Below are 21,537 nucleotides of genomic sequence, written 5' to 3'. Positions count from 1 at the left end.
CAGCACATTATAATACTGAGCCACCTGCTAAAACAATTCCTTAAAGGGGCCAAAAATTTAAGACCCCCCCCCCCAGGAGAGCTCCCACTCCAGCATGGGACCTTAACTTTGTATTGGAAAAACTCACTCTTCCCCTCTTTGAACCAGCTGCTACAACAGAGTTGAAATTCCTTTCTTGGAAAACAGGCTTACATCTGGCCATCATTTCAAGAGTGTCTGAACTACAGGCCCTCATGGCAGTGGAACCCTTCATTATCTTCCATGCAGACAGGGCTTCCCTCAGGACTAATCCATCCTTTATGTCCAAGGTGGTGTCTAGTGTGGCTCTAAACCAGTCCATTCATTTGCCTACTTTTTTTCCCTGATCCTCAAAATAAAGGGGGAAGGATACTGCATTCTCTGGGTGTGCACAGACAGCTTAAATTCTATTTGGACAGGACTAAGCCTCTCAGAAAATCTGACCAGCTGCTAGTTAGCTTTGCTGCAGGGGCAGAGGGGAAGGCCATTTCAAAGCAAACCATTTCCAAATGGATAGCCCATTGCATCCATTTCTGCTACAAGTACCATGGAAAACCTACCCCACAGGGGATAATACCACATTCCACCAGAGCTGCATCTACCTCTATGGCATTTCTCAGAGGAGTCCCTACCAGGGACATCCTGGAAGCTGCTACCTGGAGCTCTGTACATACTTTCACCAAGCCTTACCACCTGCCTATCTTTTCTAAATCCAGACCTGGATTTGCCACAGCAGTCTTACAGGGCCTGATTGCTAGCCCTAATGCTCTTTAACTACTTCCACCCTTCCTTAGCTTTGGGAATCAACCCAAATGTGATGACTGCAACAGTGAAACATGAAGAACATAGTACAGTTGTGTGCATTTACCATAAATGTAGATGTTCAAGTGTATTCACTGTTGCAGTCCTGGTTACCCTCCCTCCAGCCCCCTGACTTCTCTTGACTTTTACCTTTCCTTCTTGTTTGGCATATTTTATATCTTGTGTATTTGCTTTTTGCTGGGGGTGTTCCATACTATATAATTGCTTCCTATTGTGGGGGCACGTGACATCTGGGGCAAGAGAAACTGATGTAATGGCATCGGCTGCATGTTTTATATCCTTGACGACCTGATGTCATGGAAGAAGCGACAGCATCCGACACAGAAATCCAAAACTCTGGTATTCAGGCCGGCTGAGAGCTACCTGCAGGCAGATAACCCAAATGTGATGACTGTAACAGTGAATACACTCGAACATCTCCATGTACTTTTGTCTCCTTGGAGAGCTATAATCTTCACTGATATTGTACAACCCTCGCATGCGGCAGTGCCTGGGCAGTGGATGCTTTTTCCTTGCCATGGAGCAGCCTTTTTCCTCGCACCTTTCACCCTGCACATCTGCTACTGAGAGTGCTACAAAAGGCAAGGACAGGGACTAAAAATGATCCTTGTAACCTCTTGTTAGCTCAGACAACACTGGTTCTCATTAGTGGCATATCTGATGACAAGAGACACTTTACAGTTTGTCACTGGCCGTAGACCTGTTTATGCAGAAGTCAAATGATGCGCCCAAACTTACAGGGGTTCCAGCTAACTGTATGAATGTTGTGATTCCTTTCAAGAACATTGTGTGCGAGTATGTGCCTAAAATTAGAAAGGAAGCCAGAAAACATAGTGCAAAGCAATCATGTCTACTGAAATGAATATGATTCTCCATCTGATGGAAACAAAAGGGCCAGTTTTCATCCCTAGCAGGGACACTGGTGTTGTCATAATTTGTGAAACCTTTTCTTGGCAGTTTTTTCTTACTGTTCTATTAAGCTGCATGCAGCCACTATTTCAGCATGAAAATTACTGTACCCATCCTTGGCAAACCGTGTCCTAGTGAAAAGATCTTACCACCAGAGAATTACGAATCGCAACCTGTCATGTGCAAGGAGCAATTCAGTCTTTCATAAGGGCAGTTTCATTCCTTGCACTAACCCCCTTCATGGTAAGGGAGGATTTAGAATGCTCCCTTATTCAGACAGTCCATCTATCAGTATTTCCAGAACTGCAAAATAGAGAGGAAATAATTATATATCTCTTGGATATGCAGAAGACAGTTTAGGTACAATGAAACACCAAAATCCACAAAAACAAACCAAATACACCAAACGAAAGCTGGTGCCTGGACCCAAAACAACTGTTCTCAAAATATCCAATAAAAGCCGCCAAACTTTTAAAATTTGAACACTTTAATGGCGTAAAAGCAATAAAACATGAGCACTTTCTTGCATTAGATTGGTTATGCTCCTGCTTACGTCAACATCACAAGGTCCTGTTTTAAAGTTAGTGTCATTATTACATATAGTAACCTTATTACTGTTTTTCAAAGACAGTACTTTATACAGAATTGTGTTAAAGAAAATAAGCCAAATTTATTGGCTTTAAACTATTTTCTTCCTCCCCAATGCCTTTAACTTTAGAACTGGGGTAACTGAACTACGATCATTGATACCTGGCCAGCTATCAGCTTGCAAACGCTCTTGCCATTTCAACTCTTTTAACTCTAAATAAACACTCCATGCCTTCTTGTCATCAATACAAAATTGATTGATGACCATGAACTTGAATTGATGTCCTACTTGGTCACTAGCATGTTTAGCCAAAGCATTGTTTAAATTGTTCTTTCTAATGGCATATACATGCTTGTAAATTCTCTGGCAAAACCACCTTTCCGTTTTGCCACTATAGAATACTGAGCATGCATCACAAATAGCAATATATACCACTGATTTTGATTTACAATTGTATTTCCCTTTTATTTGATATGTTTTGTTTCATACAATAAACCTGTCTCCTATCTTTATTTTGTGGCAGCAAGTACATGATCCACATTTAGATTACCATGCGTGCCATTAAAATTTTCTTGCCCTGTATACTTTAATAAGTCCTTGAAGGTCATTCCCTTCTGATACACTATAATGGGTCTTTCACCTACATGGTTCCTAACACAAGGGTCTTCTGAGAAGATGGACCAGTTTTTCTCAAATATCCATTTCAGACTTCTACAATCTTCACTATAAGTTATAATCAGAGCTTCAGAAAAATCCTGGCTGTTAGCTAGGTGCAACTCCTGTGCTGGTTGACCCTCAAAAACAGGAAATCATCCTCTAAGGACATATTCACATTCGTGTTGGTATCCTGGCTACTGATTCTACCCGTCCTATTCCCAGTATTAAGGACGGGTCTAAAGTAGCCTCTTTCTCTTTTTCTCATTACCTCCTGCACTAGCTCATCAATCAAATTGCTTGGATACGCTCTCTTCAAAAACATTGAGCGTAAAGTGCCACAGTCCTCTATAAAATCTTCTGGCCTAGTCACCATATGAGCAGCTCTCACCAACTGCCCTTTAACGGCAGATCTCTTTTGTTGGTCTGGGTGTGAGCTGCTGTAATGTAGGAAACAGTTGTAATATGTTTCCTTTCTCTGTATTGTGGCTATATATCTCTCGTTACCATCATCTTTGACCAAGTGGACAGCCAAACAGTCCATATAGTTTGAGTTGATGTTCCAGGTTAAGCGCAAAAAGCTAGTCGTGCTGTTAACATATCGTAAACATTCTTCATGGGACTCTTCCGAACCTTTCCATATCAAACTGATATCATCCTGGAACCTATAATATGTTCTTATGTAATCGCCTGCATATGCATCTGACATTTGATAGTGAGGAAAGTGAAACAATAATGATCACAGAAAAGCTTTTAACTTGTTATTCCTAAACAGTAAAACTGTCTACAAGCTATATCGACCCTTTGTGTGCATCTCTGAAGTTAGTCAGGAAAATTAAAGAAATGACCACACTGTCCCCAGTCCTACACAAGATATAGTATCTTATGCATACCAGTTGAGGTTTCGAGAGGAAAATTTAAAAAAAAATAATGACATTGCTTCCAGTCCCCCAACCAAATTAAAGTGACCTTCTATGCACACCTCTGAGGATGGCCAGTTTTAGACTATATGAGGTTTCGGGATGGTTTGAGACCAATACTAAGCCTGTGTTAAAATTCAGTTATAGAGCCTGGGATATGGGTGCCTGTAGGTCTCCAGAAATTCCGAGGTTCTGTGATGCTCCTTCCCCTTATTTTCAAAAACGAATGATTTGCTAACCGTTCTTTTTTTTTTAACTTCAACGTAGACAAATTATGTATTTGCCCTGCAGTATTGTGATTAGAGCTCAAACAGAAGATGCCCACTAAACTGTTTGCATCCGTGTGAATGTAAATGTTGTTATAGTTGATGTTTAAGGGGTAAGGGGATAACATTTCAGGAGTGGGCTACATAGCGGGAATAGAGAGAGACTCCTGCTTATATGTGTGGTTTGTAGGTAGTGAGGAGCATTTTGCTTTCGAATCAAAGTGGCATAGTGGGGGTGGATGTCTACAGTAAGTTTAGTAGGGCTTTGCTTTGGTTTCTATATTAATGTGTGGACTAGGAGTAGTTTTGTGTATGTGAGCCAATTAAGCCATTTTTAGGGCTAAGCAGTGATGTGTTCTGTTTGATGAGTTAATGACAAATTTTCTTATTTTATTGTAGCACTGGTTTAGTTTAGTTTGGTTTAGTGTCCCTACTTTTTGGTGTGTTTTTTTTTTTGATTAACTGTTGCACATGTAAGTCAAATTTCAGGTTATCATCAGTTGTCATGTCTAGTAGCTTGAGGATGACTTATTTACGGGTATTATTAGACACTGTCCTGTTCGATTCTCAGTTAAAGCATCTTCTCTGTGGAGACATGCATGAATGGGCGTGCCTTTGTTGAAGGTTGTGCATCTGGGCCGGCAACTCAGCACGTAAAAATCTACTGCCAATCATTAGCGGACCAGAGTTCCGCTGTGGCAACCCCTAACCGGGAAAAGCCGAAAGACACAACATTAGACACTAAACCAAACAAGTCAGTCCACTCCAACAAATATAAAACAAAAAAATGGTTCCAAGCCACCAGTGAGATAAATCTGCACTTCTTTATTGTAAATCCAACAACAAACATTAGACACTGTTATTGAGAAATTTTGTTTGAGGTGTGTAAAGGTTTTTGGGGAGGAATAGCAGCAGCTTTGTGTGTGTTTTTTTTGATTGAGTAGATGTTGAGAGTTATTGAACCAGCTTTCAACTGATGAAAATTAGTCTTGGGTGAGGTGTTGTAGAGTAATTATATTACGGGCAGAACAGATTAATGTGAAGTTGTCGGCATATTGTTTGAGGGACATTTGACTATATGTAGGTTGTTGGTAAATATGTTGAAAAGCAGTGTACCCACTATGGAGCCTTGAAGAACACTTGTTTTGATGGGTAGGAAAAATTAATCCATTTAATAGATTGAAATATATTGGAACGGTAGCTGGAGGACCAGATTATGGAGGTGTTTGATAGGCCATGTGAAGAGAGTTGTATTTAGAAGAAAGCTATGGGAAACAGTATCTAAGGATTAGGCAGATCCAGAATTACGGCAGAAGCCAGTTGGCTTTTGTTTTTGGCTAGGTTAATAGTGTTGGTGAAGTTTAAGAGAGCTGTGGTAGTGCTATGCCCTGGTCTGAAACCATGTGCTGTGGACTTTAAGGAAGTAGTTTGTAAATGAGTCATTAATTGTTTATGAATGCAGTTTTCAAATATTTTTGAAAGAGGTGAGAGAATGGCAGTGGGTCTAAAGTTAGATATTTCATTAGAGTTACCTCCCTTGTGAAGTGGAATGATTGCAAGATTTTTTTTTCCATAAGGCTGGGACATGTGATTCGTAAATAGACCTATTTATGAGAATGGATACCAAAAAGGAAATTAAGCTGGCTGCTGTTTTTAAGAAATCACCAAGAATTTTATCTGGAGCAAGTGTACTCTTTAATTTATTTGAGATATTTCTTAATTGTTAAGGTACATACTGGTTGAAAGGACAAAGAGTGAGTATTAATGGAACTCAGATGTGAGACTGAGTGGGATATGATCAGATTATTAAGGGGAATTGATGTATTTTGAGCTTCATTGTGAAGTAGTTTAGCGATGCTAGAGATAAAGTGATTATTGAAAGCATTAGTTGTATCTTCAGGTGAGTAATGGAAGTTGGGGTTTAGTTGTCCATTTGAGCCATGGTGCAGTATTTTAGATATGGTGGCAAACTGGATTAATAAAATTTCTTGTCGAGTTTGATTTGGTATGTGGCATTATTTCGTAAGTATTTATACTGCTGAAGATTGTTTTCTGTTTTATTATTGAGCCATGACTTCCAGGCTTTATCTCTGTTCCTCATTTATTTCCTGGTAGTAGAAATGAGCTAAGCAACACGGTTGTTTTGCACTGTTTTAAGCCTAAGGGGAGGAAATGCTGTTTAGTAATTCCATAAATATCTTACTAAAATAGAATACTGCATCAATCTAGTGGCAAGACTTTTAGAAAGTTCCAGTTGGGAGATTGTAGTGCGGTGTTAAACAGTTGTGGGTCAGACTTGTTCATGTTGCAGTAGGATTCATTTCTGCATTCCCTGGGAGAAGTATGGCATTCTCTTATGGCATATATGGGCAGGGGATCACTAAGTGTGCTAGCTAAGGTGCTGTGGGAGCTAATATTGTTAGGGTGACTTGTTAATAACCAGTTCAGGGTTTTAGTTTTACCGTTTTTCAGGGCGATTCTAGTAGGATCACTGACAAGTTGGTAGTTTATACTAGAAGCCATTATCTTAGAGTACATTATCAGATAGCCAAGGTAGGATGTCCTCCCATGTGCTGATATTGTCTCCAGGGGGGATATAAAGAGCTGCCATACATATTGTTTTGTGTGACTTTACTTTTAAGTTGATTAGAAGTAGTTTGGCATTGAGGAAGGAAGGTATGGGAGATGGGAAACGTGACAGATGTATGCTACTGCGGTTCATTATTGCTGCTACTCCTGTTTTTTATTCTATCAGTTCTAAGGATGTCAGAGTCAGTGGGGAGGGGTATTTCTGTATTACTGATATTCAGTTTTAGCCAAGATTCTGTTATTGCTAATATGTCAGGGGAGTGATAAGATTTCATATAATGAAGTCCACTGAGGAGTTTGTCAATGTTTGCAAAATATTATATAAGCAATAATTAACTCTGGTTTCTTAATTTTCAAGTTATCTGAACACTTGTTTAAAATTGTACATAATGGTATTTTAAAGTTTGCCTGGCTGCCTAAATCTGTTAGAATTTCTTATAAGCTCTGTACTCCCAAGTCGTAAGTGGCTTACATTCAGTTTGTTGGTGCCTTTTATTTACATTTGTTTCCTTTGGTGGAGCACTGATCTCAATGAGCCTTTTTCAGACTCAGCCTGGGAGCGCAGTGTGGTTAAGTGACTTGCTCAGAGTCACATGTGTAGGCAATGGAAGCTGAGAGAATCAAACTGTGCACCATTGGACCACAGGAAATAGCTCATTAACAGCACCTTAATCCTTTAGTCCAGCTGCCAGATACAATATTTATACTTTCTAATGTCTAGGTCTAATACATTTTTTCAGATAGTCCCTTTCACTGAAGGTGACCAATCTTGATATCCAGCTTTGAAGATAACATGAGCAAAGCTCTTTCTCTAGCCACAGATTGGCCAGCCCACTCTTCCTGACATTTCTGAAAAACATAAACTCTAAATTTGCTCCCCACCAGCAAACTCCTTTAAAAATGTCCAGATTCTACTAAAGGAACTTCTTTTTGAAATCAGTCTCTTTGTACTGGCTATCATGATTAACCTAGCATTTTGGTTATAGGTAGCATAATTGATTACGCAGATTTCCACTTTATTCTTTCACTGTCTGGCTTATTTGTAAATTTCCTTCAAACTCCATAAATTGTGAATATTGTAACTTGCCTGAAGTTGTGTTCAAAGTATCAACATTATTTGAGTAACTTTCAAGAAGTCTCTCAACTGATTATACTTTTAAAATACTAAATGTTTAACCTTTCTTTACAATAGGACCGTCTTTCTCAGAAACCAGTTTTATATGTTATGGCTGAATTTCCCCACAACCTGCATAATAATGCATCGGGTCACCCTTAAAAGTGGACCATAAGCTTAGTAGGACCAACCCTAATCAACAAGTAAATAAATAAATGAATGACCTGTAGTGAAGAAATTCATTCAATAAAAATGCATGTTATCAGAGCCAGGTACTTTTTATCCATTAAGCCAGCATTGAGGTGGCTAGTGCAATGCTCCTGTCAGAATTACTTTTCAGTTTTGTTTTTGGCTAACCAGCTTTATCCTGTTTTCACAGAAACATGTTATAGATGGCTATAACTGCTTAGCATCTCCTCTAACCCCAGGCTGGCTTTGAAGAAGGTTAGGTATCTACTTTGCTATAGGTTCATTGGTGATTGCTAAGCAGTGATCAGGTAGAGTTGATCATTGGTCAAATTTCCAGTTATATACTTCCCAGTTATATACTTCCCAGTGTATCGACATCAGTATCTATGATTGCTGTGGAGATTTTCTTCTGAGACTGCCATTGTAAATGGGCAGTGCCCAGACAGACATCCCATTTATCAAAACGTAAATAATAGCACCATAGTGACTGTAAGATGAGGACTTTGTCAGTGATCCTGGCTGGTGGGAGAGGTGTTATGTTTCTTTGGTGTAGTATAGGGGAGTATAGGCGTGTTAGGAGCATGTGTTTGCTTGCGTGTCTGGTAAGTATGAAAACCTGTTCAGGCAGCTGACCATGGACTGGAGGATTTCACCCCGTATCAGCTTATATGGTGTTGTGGCCCGCCATGGGTTCAGTTTTCTGTTTATAAATGGTGTGGCCCAAGAAGATGTTATCTGAAGTTGAGTGTGGTTAATATCACAAAATAATGTTGCAGGAAGTAATTTTATCAGAAAACAACACATAAGCAGTTTTCTCACTATCCAGACATGAGCGGTGACTCGACCACTCTGCTTTTAGGTAAGTCCAACCATGCTTTGCACATATTAGGTGGGAGAATTTGGGTTACAGGAATGCAGTGGGATTGCTCTAGTGGTGGGTGGTGTGAATTAGGAGGTGACTAATTCTTAACATGAAGGCAATGTTATACAATTTAGTTAAGTCTATGGGTTGTGTTATATGATGATGTGCCATTAGGTATATGTACCAATGGTATGTTTAGGGCTTTTATTTTCCAGTGATATTTTATATATTGTCAGGTTAAAGTAAAATTGTTCTGTATTCATTCTATACAAGATCCGTAGTATCATCATATTTAGCCATGTATTTGTCTGAGTGTTTGCAATTTACACTACTTTCACTGCTGCTGAACTCAGTGTTTTGCATGGAATCCAGCAGTGACATTTTTCTCTACATGGTTATGAAGGCTTTTGCTTTTGGAAAATGTATTAGTTGGTTCAAACATTGCTTAAAAAGTGTTGCTAAATCTTTGCTATCAATACAATCTTAAAAGTGAGGTCTAACAATATCATTTTGTAGTACATGACATAGTACACTTTATTTATGCTGTTTGCTCAATATATTTCTCACTGCTTAACTAATGTATGGCCCAAACCAAAACAACCCATTATTTACAAACATAATTTCTTTAACCTGTTTTGTTTCCTGCATAATTCCTTTGTCAGAATCCTGTCAGCAGATGTCCGTTGTTGCTTCACTGAGAAAAGCTCTCTTCCTGACCAGAAAGTAGTGTTGTAATGTCTTTTGGTTGAAATGGCTGCAACAGATAGTAATGCAGGAATGTTCTAAAGCGGGATGATTGTTGTGCTAGCAGATTTCACTTGATGAGGCCGTCCTATAGTGCATGATTTAAGACTTAATGGAATCATACCACCATAAAGCGTTTGTGGCTGATGCGGAGTAGCTGCATGCCCAGACGCCATCCTCACGTAACGGACCTTATCATGCTTCCCTTTTTGCTGCTGGAAATCAGTTAGATGCTGTTTTCGCAGAAGTCCCTTAGCGAAGTGTACTGATGTCTCCTCATATCTCTTTTCTTGATGATAGATCCTCCAGTTAAGCAGGTTCATTGCCAAATTTGAGGTACTGATATGACAAACAGATGGACATCGTGGTATCTTAATGGTTAAGATCTCTGCACCTTAGCTGCTTGGTCCTAAGGCTCAATCCGTGGCCCAGTAACCAGTTGTGTGGTGTGTGTATTTTCTCCCTCTGTGCGATATTCTGTAGGTACTTCATTTTCCTGTCACATCATGCTGGTTGATTGGCTCTTAAATTGTCTATGTCTATTATATTTGCTCTTGCCTTTGTGGGCTGTGCGATTGAAAAGTCAGAAACAGACCAATTAATTTACCCTTTTGATAAATAATTGGTGTACTGCCATTTCATTAGTGGATTCACTTTTGATTTGTACTTATTATTGAAAGGATATCAAAGTAAAGTCATCATGACGTGGTAGCATGCCAACACTAAGTTGTTCATGGTCACTTTTGGTGTTTGCATCTGCTGCCTTCTAGCCGGATAATTTGTCACATTTATTTAGAGGTGCAAGTATTTATCAGATACTACATGAATGCATTATGAGTGTTTTTTGTTTTTTTTTTTACTTTTAAAGCATATTTTTCTCATTTAACAGGTTGATGAATAGTTACTGTCAGTTTCACTGCAGGTGGTCAACATTAGTATGGTCAACTGTTATGTTCAAATTTTGTTTTCCAGTATTAAAATTCCCCATTTGGTTTTCTGTTATATCATTTAAACTGTGAGGTTGGAGTTGTTGCTGTTTCTCCCCTCTCCATTGTTATGTAAAAAAAAAAAATTGTGTTGTGTACTTTGTTGTTGAGCTATATGCCAAAAATCTTTTTTGCACAGTGTTAGTCAAGTTTATCTTAACTCATCTGTAAATCAGTTTCCCAAATATAGTAAACACATATCTTTATCCTTAATTGTTCTATGTTTGTGATATGTTAAGCATATTTCCTTAGCAGAGCAGCTGTATTTTTTAAGAATTTATTTTTTAAGCATAGCCACTGATATTTATGTTTATTGCATCACACTATAAACATGCATCCATCTGTGCATTTTGCTTCCTTGATTTAAGTTGCTTACTTCAAGAACATCGTATTGTGCATATCTAGAAGTTTGCAGCACTGGATATTTGTTTTAGTCTTTTGAACGAATGTATTTGTGAAATTAAAGTGGGGTTCTGAAGAGGGATCAGACTGAATATCAGGTTTTGTTGCTGTAATCAGTACAAACGATTCTGTTTCATTAACGGATGGCGATTTTTGTGTGTCCTGTAACCTCAGTATTATTGTATGGAGTGGTGGTTTAAGAATACTTAGAGTGGGTGAATCCATGGCTGCAGGTTTCTTAAAGCTCAGTACTGCTTACTCTTGCATGGCCCTATGTTTTACTTGTGCTCCTAACTTTTATGTGTTGTTCATTACCCACAGCAATGTACGAGAGAAAACAAGGAGAAGCAAGCCCTGTCCGATTTGATGATCAAGCCAGTTCAAAGAATCCCCCGCTATGAACTTCTTGTCAAGGTATGATTCTGGTTTTGAACTAATTTAGAGCTTTGATATTTTAACATGCCTGCCAGTTTTCAGGTATTATATGGGTTTCAATTTTATATCTCTTCTTCTGTTTGTTTGAATGTGAGTTGATATTTTTCTCTCGGAATGTAGGAAGTAAAAATGTTACAAAAAAAAAAGATTGAAACTTGTTCCTTTTCTTGTTAAATTATTCTAAAAAAATGCTCCATACTTTTTTTTCAGAAAGGTAGTTAGTAATCTGAAGTTTCCATATTGATTTGTACTAGGGGTTCCTTTATAGATGAATGTAAGTGATGGTGTTCTGGGTGTTTTTGGAGTCACTTTCTTCACACTGATCTTTTTCAGTTTTGTGTGGTAATTGTTTAAGGTTTTTGAAAGGCTGTAGTGTACATTACTACTAAGTTGCTTTACTACCAGAAGGAATTTAATGAAAAAATGTTTGTCCGGCGTATCATGTTTTTTTTTTTTCAAAAGTCAAGAAGCCTAAAGGTTAAATAAGAGAGAATAAGCACGCATTTTTCCCTGGTGATTTTTTTGCCATATTAAAAAAGGTAAATTAAGGAAAGACATTTGTTAATTGAGTCAGCCATGTACTTAGTCTTAACTGTCCAACGTTGTGTGTTTTAGATTGCTTTACAGCATTTCAAATTTTCCTAGAATGCTGTCAGGTGACAATTTGACTCATTTGTGTACATTGAAGTATACATGCGCAAACAATGCTGTGCTTCATTGCCACAAAAAATGACATGAAATGCCAAGTCATGCTGCCTGTTGGAAAGTGGGCAGTGAGCACTGGGGAGGTGAGTAATACAGTCACTATGATGAATACTGTCTGCCCTAGAACATTTTCAGGCTATTTAAAGTAGTGGTGCTGTTAGGTATCATCTGTTGGGATGTTAAATTCAGGAGTTTGTTGACTGATAATCTGTTTATATGCATTGTACGTTTGCTGTAGAGGTGATTCTGGCTTGCACATATAGTAAATAGGTATTTGGTTACTTACAACTTGAGAAATAGCTGCACAGATAATGCTGCATTTGCACTGTATGTATTACAGACAAGGATGACTGCTACAGTTAGCCTTTGTCTGAAGGGGGAATTTAAATGGAAACACAATTTCCCAAGTTAAAGACTATTCCGCTTCACTTTTGTATCCTTGGAAGGCAACTTCAGATATTGCTGAAGAATCCATTACAAATTGCCTTTGTCTGTTCTTGATAGCTGCTGTTGTGTACTTTTGTTTCTCTCTGTTCTCATAAAATTAAAGTACTTGTCTGTATAATTTGCAGATTTTTGTTCTGTTATTTAATTTGCTCTTTCATTTTGGTGGCTTTCATATTTCATTTACCTCCTCTTCTCATTATATTCAGAATAATTAACTTTGGCTCATTTACTGTCGACAGATAATTGCTTATAAATAGTCTAGATTTTCTACTGTCATGCTGTTGAATAGGGCAGCAAATCAAATCTCACATGTCCCTTTTATGTTAAAAAGAAACTCACTGCTAGATTTTTCTTGGTAATTTTTTATGTTTTTTTTAGAGATGGCTGGATAGTCTGTCAGTCATAATGGCATTATCACAAGTATGTGAAAGTTTCCAGTCTGCACTTGAACCTTTTAATTAATGAATGAATGTACTTCCTTTCAGGATCAGCCGTTTAGGATATAGTTCTGCATGTCTTAGTAATTGGGACTGGTCCTAAGATTCACATTTTCATGTCTAGTTATCCAGCTTTGGATTCCTAAGGTCTCATTTAGTAACTGTTTATTATTGTTGTATTGCCAGTATAAAAGAGCCATTGCTTTGTGAGCATGTTCAAATATGCAACTGCCCCACCCCTCCTACCAATTGTAAGCTGTACCACCCTTTTGTGACTACTTCCCCAGAATCCTATTCCACAGCCATTGGGTTGGGAGGTTTTCATTGATCAACCTGCTATTTTGTAAATAAATGTGTCTTCCTAACAGGTGTATAAATTGTTCCCATAATGTGCCATTTGTGCCTTTTCTTTTATTGCTGTCCTGCCTCCTTTTAAGTTTCTTCAGTCCTTCATTTCAATATTTCGTAAATGTAGATCAGGTCCTTTATAGCCTATAAAGCCTATATAGCCTATTAAAGGCCTATATAGCCTATAAAGCAGTATAAGCAGTTGAGAAACCTTACCAAAAAAACAAGTCATTAGAGATAAAAAGTCTTACTACATTAAACTACAAGAAAACCATACTAGAAATCCCAAGCAATTCTGGAATTCTATTAATTCCCTCCTTAGACCAGGTTCAGAAAACAACCCCTGTCCTGATACCAGCAAATCTGACCTTGAAATCGCCTCCCTATTCAATTCCTTCTTCACCTCTTCCATCGCTGAGTTAACCAAGACATTCACAAACAATAACCTTCCTCCCCTCCCTGCTCAATCTTCCATCCCCTTCTCTTCCCTCCCCTCTTTCGAACTCAAACCAGTATTCATTGATCTTATAAAGAAACTCCTCTATAAACTAAAGCCCTGCTCCAATGCCCCTGACAGCATTCCATCCTCCTTACTAAAAATAGCTTCTGACTCTATTGCTCTACCTATCAGCATCCTAATTAATAGGTCATTACTCGAATCCTACGTACCTAAACTATGGCGCACCGCTTTCATTCTTCCTCTCCACAAAGGCGGTAAAAATTGTAATGTCTCAAACTTCCGCCCTATAGCCATCCTCTCCCCTATCTCTAAAATCCTAGAAAAATGTATCCACCATCAGCTCCTGCCATTCCTTACCAAACACCAACTACTCTCTCCTACCCAACACGGCTTCCGCCCCGGACACAGTACTAACACCGCCCTTGTCTCCTTCTTGCACTCTGTTAATTCAGCACATGACTCTGGTAATATAGTATCCTCTGTTCTACTAGACTTATCTAAAGCTTTTGATACTATTTCCCATACCCACCTTCTAAATTACCTCTCTAATCTCAACCTATGCCAGAAAACCCTTTCCTGGTTCTCCAGCTACCTTTCAAACAGGTCCCAAGCCGTGAAATGGGGCCAAGCCACCTCAACCTTCCTTCCTACCCCTACCGGAGTACCCCAAGGTTCCGTACTAGGCCCATTACTATTCAACATCTTTATTAATGACTTTCACAAAACCATTCCTAACACCAAAATTGTGCAATACACTGATGACTCCACTTTGATCTGCTGTGCCCCTAACCTAACTGAGCTCCAAGCCCTAACTCAGTGCCTTCACAACCACTGAAAACTGGATGCTCCAAAACTATCTCTCTCTAAATGCAAACAAAACGAAGATCCTCCTTTTCTCCCTGTCTAAATCCTCCTCCCTTGATAAAAACTCATTTCAAATTACCAGCCTCAACAACTCCTCTATCGAGATTGTTCCCTCCACCAAACTTCTCGCTGTTACAATTGATGACCAACTAAAATTTAATACTCATATCCAGCTAAACATCAAAAAAACCCACATAAAACTAGGTTTACTGTATAGAAACCACCACTTCCTCTCTCCTCATACCAGACTAACCCTTGCCTCTACCTACCTCCTTCCCTCCCTACTGTATGGAGCTCCCCTGCTCACTAATTTGTCATCCACACTTACCTCCAAATTGGAACAATGTTACAATAAAATCTCTAGATTTGCCACAAATGCCAAATCCTCCTCTCATCACTGCACCTCCCTTCACTCTCTCAACTGGCTTGAACTCCCCAATCAACTTGACTTCCTCCAAATCATCACAGCCTACAAATTATTGTCCCATCCTACTAACTGCCCTGCTCTTTCTAATATTCTTCAACCTTATACCCCTCCTTAGATCACTTAGATCTTCTCACCAAAACCTGATCACTGTACAAAAACCCAAGCGCCCAGCAGGTCAGCTTCTCTTATCTTTACCCTAGTTAAAAAATGGAATGCCCTGCCTTCCACACTAAGGACATGTACCAACCTTAATAACTTCAAAACCCAACTTCATTCCTACCTCTGTCTAAACAGGCATTGCAACTGCACTCTTCAGCCCTTACCTCTCAAGCTGTCTTCTCCTTTCTCTCCAGGCTAACCTCTTCTCCTTCCTAACCTCTTTTAAATAGACTTAACATAGGCAACTAAATAGTAGAATTTTGATTTTTATGATATAAGCCTCTTTTCCTCCTGAACAAAATTAGAAATTGCTAGTGTTTATTGTCTTTGTTTGCTACCTGCTATATGTTATACAAACTGTCTTTGAATTTTCATGTTATTAAACTCTTGTATTTCCTGTTGGAGCTTTTCTCCCCGGGCCTCCACTGAAAACAGGCCCCCAAGCCCAGTGGACCTCCCCGGTAATCAAACTGAAATAAATAAATAAATAAATAATGTTACACATTCAGGATCATCGATCTGTCTCTGTTTTCTGTCTAACAACTAATCTGATGATCTAATCGTGCTTTTCCACCTTTCATGTATCCTGGATCCACCAAGAGTCTCTTTTCATGTGAAATTTTTAAACTACTCAGCACAGTCCAAGTGAGGCCTCATCAGTGTCCAATACTGTGGAAGAATGACCTTCAGTTCTCTGGAGGCTGCATCATGTGCTTATACACAAAAATGTTGTGTTCATTCTTACCACTGCATGCTATACTCAGCGTTATAGTTCTGCCTTGATAAGAGTAGAACCACAAGAATTTTGTCTTCTTCTGTCCTTTCTGGTATCCCTTTTTTATATTTCTAGTAACTCTTTTTTTTATTTTCCTGGTAACTCTTTTAAGACATAATCGTGCTGTTCTGTATCCAAAATGCATGTCAGCATCTTCCTTGTCCTAAGGAAATCAAGTTGCTGCTTTGGCCACTGTTTATGTGATACAGTCCTCCTGGAATCATGCCATCACTCCAACAATGTAACAGCTTCGTTCCCTCATTTGTCTTATGAATGCACAGGCTTCTACTACTGCACAGGTTACGTGCAGGTACCTTGACCAGAGCTGATGCCTAGCTCTGTGTTCAAAGAAATATAAAGGTGTTACTGCTCAGTGCCAAGAATCTAAACAAATAAAATCCACTCCCTCCAAGCTCTCATCACCTTGGAGAAAGCTCTCGTCACCTTGGAGAATGCTGTCATCTGTGCAGTTACTGAAACATGTTTAGACAAGCAACTGCGCAGACAGGGACTAAAGGTGGATGTGTCCCCATCTACATCAATAACCAGCAAACCTCTATACTGGTTAAACAGAACTACACAGTGGAGTTCTGCCATGTCCAGATTACCATAAAGTCCCATATCAATTCCTAATAATGTATAGGTCACCCTTTATGTCCCATGAAACCCATGTCCCATGAAACCCATATCTTGTACATAGACCTATTGGAGTCACTCACCGTACCACACTCATGAGGGACATTAATTATCCCTCTATAAACTGGGAATTCTACATGACCTCAAATTTGTAAGCGCAGAGATTCCTTGACTTTGTAAATACAAACACCCTGGACCAGTTAGTGCATACACCTACTAGAGGTGCAAACATATTGGACCTCATACTCACAAATATGGGAGAACACTGCACCCCCCCCCCCCCCCACACACACACACACCTGGTGTCATGTCCTGTCTGGTAAGAACAGATGACAAAGCAGTCTCCTTAGAAATAAGAATAAATTCTGTAACCCCAGCAAACCCTGTAATAGTTAGAAACTATTCCAAGGCAAACTACCTTTTATTAAGTTATAACCTGTCAAAATTTCAAGCCCCTCTAAACACAGATATCACAGTAGCCTATGTGGAATTGCTCTCAGAATTCTGTGCAGCCATGTCAGTGATTGCATAGAGGCTGCTTTACTTACCGGAAGTAAGCCCAAAACTAACTCAAGAAACAAATTGGCCTGATGGAATCCAAAAGCAAACAGGTTGTACAACAAAAGAAAAGAGTTACAGCTAAAATTAGGAAGTGTAACACCTTCTTTTTCTTCTTTCGGCTTTTTCCCCGGTTAGGGGTTGTCACAGCGGATCATCTGTCCGCTCATGATAGGCAGTGGAGTTTTATGGTGTTGAGTTGCCAGCCCGGTGCCCAACCTTTCACAGAAGGCACACACACACACACACACACACACACACACACACACACACACACACACACACACACTCACTCACTCACTCACTCACTCACTCACTCACTCACTCACTCACTCACTCACTCACTCACTCACTCACTCACTCACTCACTCACTCACTCACTCACTCACTCACTCACTCACTCACACCTAGGGCCAATTTAGGGTGTCCAAAAGATAAAAAAAAACTTCCTCATCAAACTGAATAGATGATTAAAAGGACTATCAAATCTTGAGGTAAAAATGGCATCCCAGGCCAAGGACAACCATAAGGCTTTCTTTAGTTGTGTCTTAAACCTCAAACGCAGCACACAACAGTGTACCATACTGTTGGTAAATGGAGCCAATTCACAAAACCAGGAGATATACCAAATCTTCTGGCTTACAAATTCAGTTTCAACCTTACCCTCCTCACCACCAGTCACCACCCCCAGCAGAAAATACCATCTGACATAATCCCTCTTGCTATCAATAGGGAAGAGGTCTTAGATACGCTCTCTAAGGCCTATAATACAACTTCAGTGGGCTCCAATAATATCCCAGGATGCCTCTTAAATAGCCTGAAATATAACCTGTCAGAGCCACTGGTGTCACTTTCAACCATAGCCTCCACAAAGACTTCGGACCATGCGCATGGAAAACCATAGTGTTCATCCCGTTACACAAGAGTGGACCATCATTGGATCCCAGGAATTAAGACTCATTAGTCTGACCAGTCTCATATGCAAAGCCATGGAAAAAATTATCATGGAAATGATTAACAGTGACATAGGAAACCTTCAGACACTGCAGCCAACCCAGTCTGGTTTTGTCAAAGGCATGACATGCCTACTGAACGTGGTGGACTTTTTTAAGAAGGTCATCAAGACAATGGATGAGGGCAAAATGGTGCATAATACCTACCCTGACCTAGCTAAGGCATTTCATTCAGTACACCACTCGGGTATTGTAAATAAGCTCACAGAATTAGGTATGTACGTATGTAACTCACCGGATAGCCAGCTAGCTCACAGACAGGACCCAGGAAGTTAGGATTGGAGAGACCAATTCCACAAAGAGACTGGTCACAAGTGGAGAGCCCCAGTACTCTGTGATGGGTCCACTCCTCTTTGGCATCTGTTTTTCAGAATTCAAGGCCCATGTCAAGGACCTCTGATTTACCAAGTTTACAGATGACTGCAAGCTAGGTGCAGTTATAGAAATCCCTCAAGATACTAATATCTAACAGGAAGGCCTAAAACAGACAAATGACTAGTGCCAAAGCCACATCTTAAAACTGGAGGGACAGGTACATATCTCAGAGAATTCCTAGTCTTTGGAATAGGCTTCCCATCCACGTGAAACAGAGCCCTTCCCTAACCCTATTCAATGCAACATGAACCAGTGGATGAGAAATCGGAAATTCACCCCCTGGTCTCACACCTGTCTCTCTGATGGACAGAGGCAGCTGTTAAGTCATGTTCTAACTAACATACACCCTTAAAATAATCTCCAAGACTCAATAACTCGTGGGATACATTTGGGTTGCATGGTTAGGCTAATAAAAGCCCCATTGGTCATTTGTCTAGTGTACACCTATGATGCCTGTCAGAGTGCACTTACCTTGCCAAATGTGCAACCTCTTCCTTTGTACAGCATTTCTCCTATTTGTACAGCATCAGTCTTACTGTCCCCTTCTGGACTGCCTTTAGTTAAAACTGCCCTGTCTTTCTTGGGGTCATCCCTTCTTCACTTTCTTCACATACGCTGATATTTCCATCTTTACTGTTTACCAGTGTACCTCTGGTGTCTTCAGTCCTTCTCTATCACATTATACTTTCCACCATTCAGCCTTCCTTCGGCGTTTTTTCCTGCCTGACCATCTCATCCTTGGTTCTCTCACACTGACACTACTCACTTCATGTATTCCCTTTATCTCAGTGTTGCTCCTGCTTTTGATATCCCTTGACTCTTTCTCCTCTGATTTTATTTTATTCTGGTGAACCCTATAGAGTAAACTGGGTTCACTCTATAGGGCTAAAGCATATCTCACTGACCATGCTAGACTCGCAACAGCTAGAATCCATCTATTATCTTCTCTTCTATACTGTTCTCAAATATTTATCAGTCTTCGCAGATCTGACCTAAATAGCCTTGAATCTTCCTATAACAAAATTGCCAGATTTACTACCAGTCACTCTCAAGGATCTTATCATTGTACTGCCCTCCTCCAGCTAAATTGGTTAGAGCTGCTTCATCTTCTCACCCTGAATCAACTAGTAACTGCTCACACCGTGTTATACAAACCTAACAACTACCCAGCACTATCTGATCTTGTCCAACCCTACAGTAACCTAACATCCCTTAGGTCTGCTGATAAAATACTGTTAAATGTTATTAAAGCACAAAACTCTCATGGCATCTCCTTGTACTCCCATATCATTGTCAAACAATGGAACTCTCTACCGCAGCATATTCTGTCCATCAATGACACATATACATTTAAACATACCCTAAAGGAGTATTTCTCTAAACATAGGGTTTGCGCTTGTTCCCACCCATAAATGTCTAACTCCTTTTTTCCCCTTTCTGTATACCTCCTGGCTATTTAAGCCTTCATACTCACAGAACATGACTTCTTATCCTAAGGAAAGAAAAAAATAATAATAATAATATGTATGGTACAACTGTTCATTGTTCAATATGACCACTTTTGTTACTTTTTATAGACACCATGTTGTATTTTTACTTTATGTACTGTTATCAGTGTAATAGTTATATGTCGAATGTAAAAAAAACTATGTAATCTTTCTTGGAGCTTTTCTCCCCGGGTCTTCGCTGAAAATCGGCTACTGGTCCAGTCGGACACTGCCCGGATAACAAATGAAAATATAAATAAATAAATAAATTGTGATTCACATTTTCTTTTTCTGTCCTTAATATAATCCCTGTATATTCACTTTTCCTTTTCTGACCTTAGTCTCTTCTGCTTTTTAATGCCCATGTAACAAATCAGTGCAGTTCTGTTTTGACCACAAATTCCCTATTATTCTGTCTTTCCTGAACATTTCTCTACCTGTCTCATTGTTTCTTGCACATGCCTGGTATGTGTTGATGACAGCTTCTTTGCACACAGCAATCACTGACATGCACTCTTTTAGAACATCCCATCTGGTATCTGTCTCTCTGCAGTAACTTCAGGTCTGTTGCCTAGAGCTGTATGCTTTTACATGTCTCTGTTCCCCCTTTTTATGTTATCTCTTGTCCACTCCTCTGTTTTAGTACCCCTTTTCCAAACCTTTCTCCCATTTTATCACCTGACCATTTTTGTTTCCTTTAATGGCAAATAGCTAGAATAGCTGTAAAATCAGACCATGAAAAGTACACACACACATTTCAGTGTTACTCACTTCCAGCCCTATAATTCCATGTTTGTTTTCTGCAGGATTTAGAATCAGGCATTTCTGGTTGCTTGCCATTCTAGAGGAGAGAGATGTTTTGGCAGGCTACTGAGAGAAGATACTATATGAAAGACATTGTTGCATTTTGGAGCTCCCTGGACTTCTAAGCATCCTCATGGTGTAGACAATATGTCCTAAATATACTGCCACAAAGTCTTATCATTGTACTCCGTCTCCTGCAGACTGCTGAGATGAAGTCTAGGCCTGACGTTGAAAGCATCCTCTGATCCAGTCCTTATGAACCTGTTGCACATCCCAAAGCAGGCAGCACCAGAAACACCAGATCTAGGCATCTAAACCTCATTTGCAGCATAAATAAGACATATGTTGGACGTACAGGCATGTGATTCAGAGATTACCCCATTTCTGGAACAGGCTTCCCATCCATGTGAAGCAGAGTTCCTTCCTGCACTTACTACATGCACCTTGGATCATGGATGGGGAATTGGAAATTAACCTCTGATCTGACACTTATGTCCCTATTTGAAAGAGAAAGCTTGTAAATAAACAACCACTCATTCCCAA

The 21,537-nt window shown here is 39.5% G+C and overlaps 1 protein-coding gene across 2 annotated transcripts in view; it reads left to right on the top strand.

Annotated features, from left to right (window-relative positions):
- The window catches only part of ARHGEF17 (Rho guanine nucleotide exchange factor 17), a 2,179,236-nt gene that overhangs the window by 1,558,127 nt on the left and 599,572 nt on the right, over positions 1 to 21,537 (top strand). For both annotated transcript variants that reach the window (XM_044071304.1, XM_044071302.1), the window contains exon 5: positions 11,386 to 11,478. In XM_044071304.1, coding sequence (XP_043927239.1) covers positions 11,386 to 11,478 — 93 coding nt within the window. The remainder of the gene's footprint in view (positions 1 to 11,385; positions 11,479 to 21,537) is intronic.

This window comes from Protopterus annectens, chromosome 5.part0 (assembly GCF_019279795.1).
Source record: "Protopterus annectens isolate FY-2018-M chromosome 5.part0, PAN1.0, whole genome shotgun sequence".
NCBI lineage: Eukaryota > Metazoa > Chordata > Ceratodontiformes > Protopteridae > Protopterus > Protopterus annectens.
Note: the sequence above shows the minus strand (reverse complement) of the source record. Positions and strands in the feature narration are given on the sequence as shown.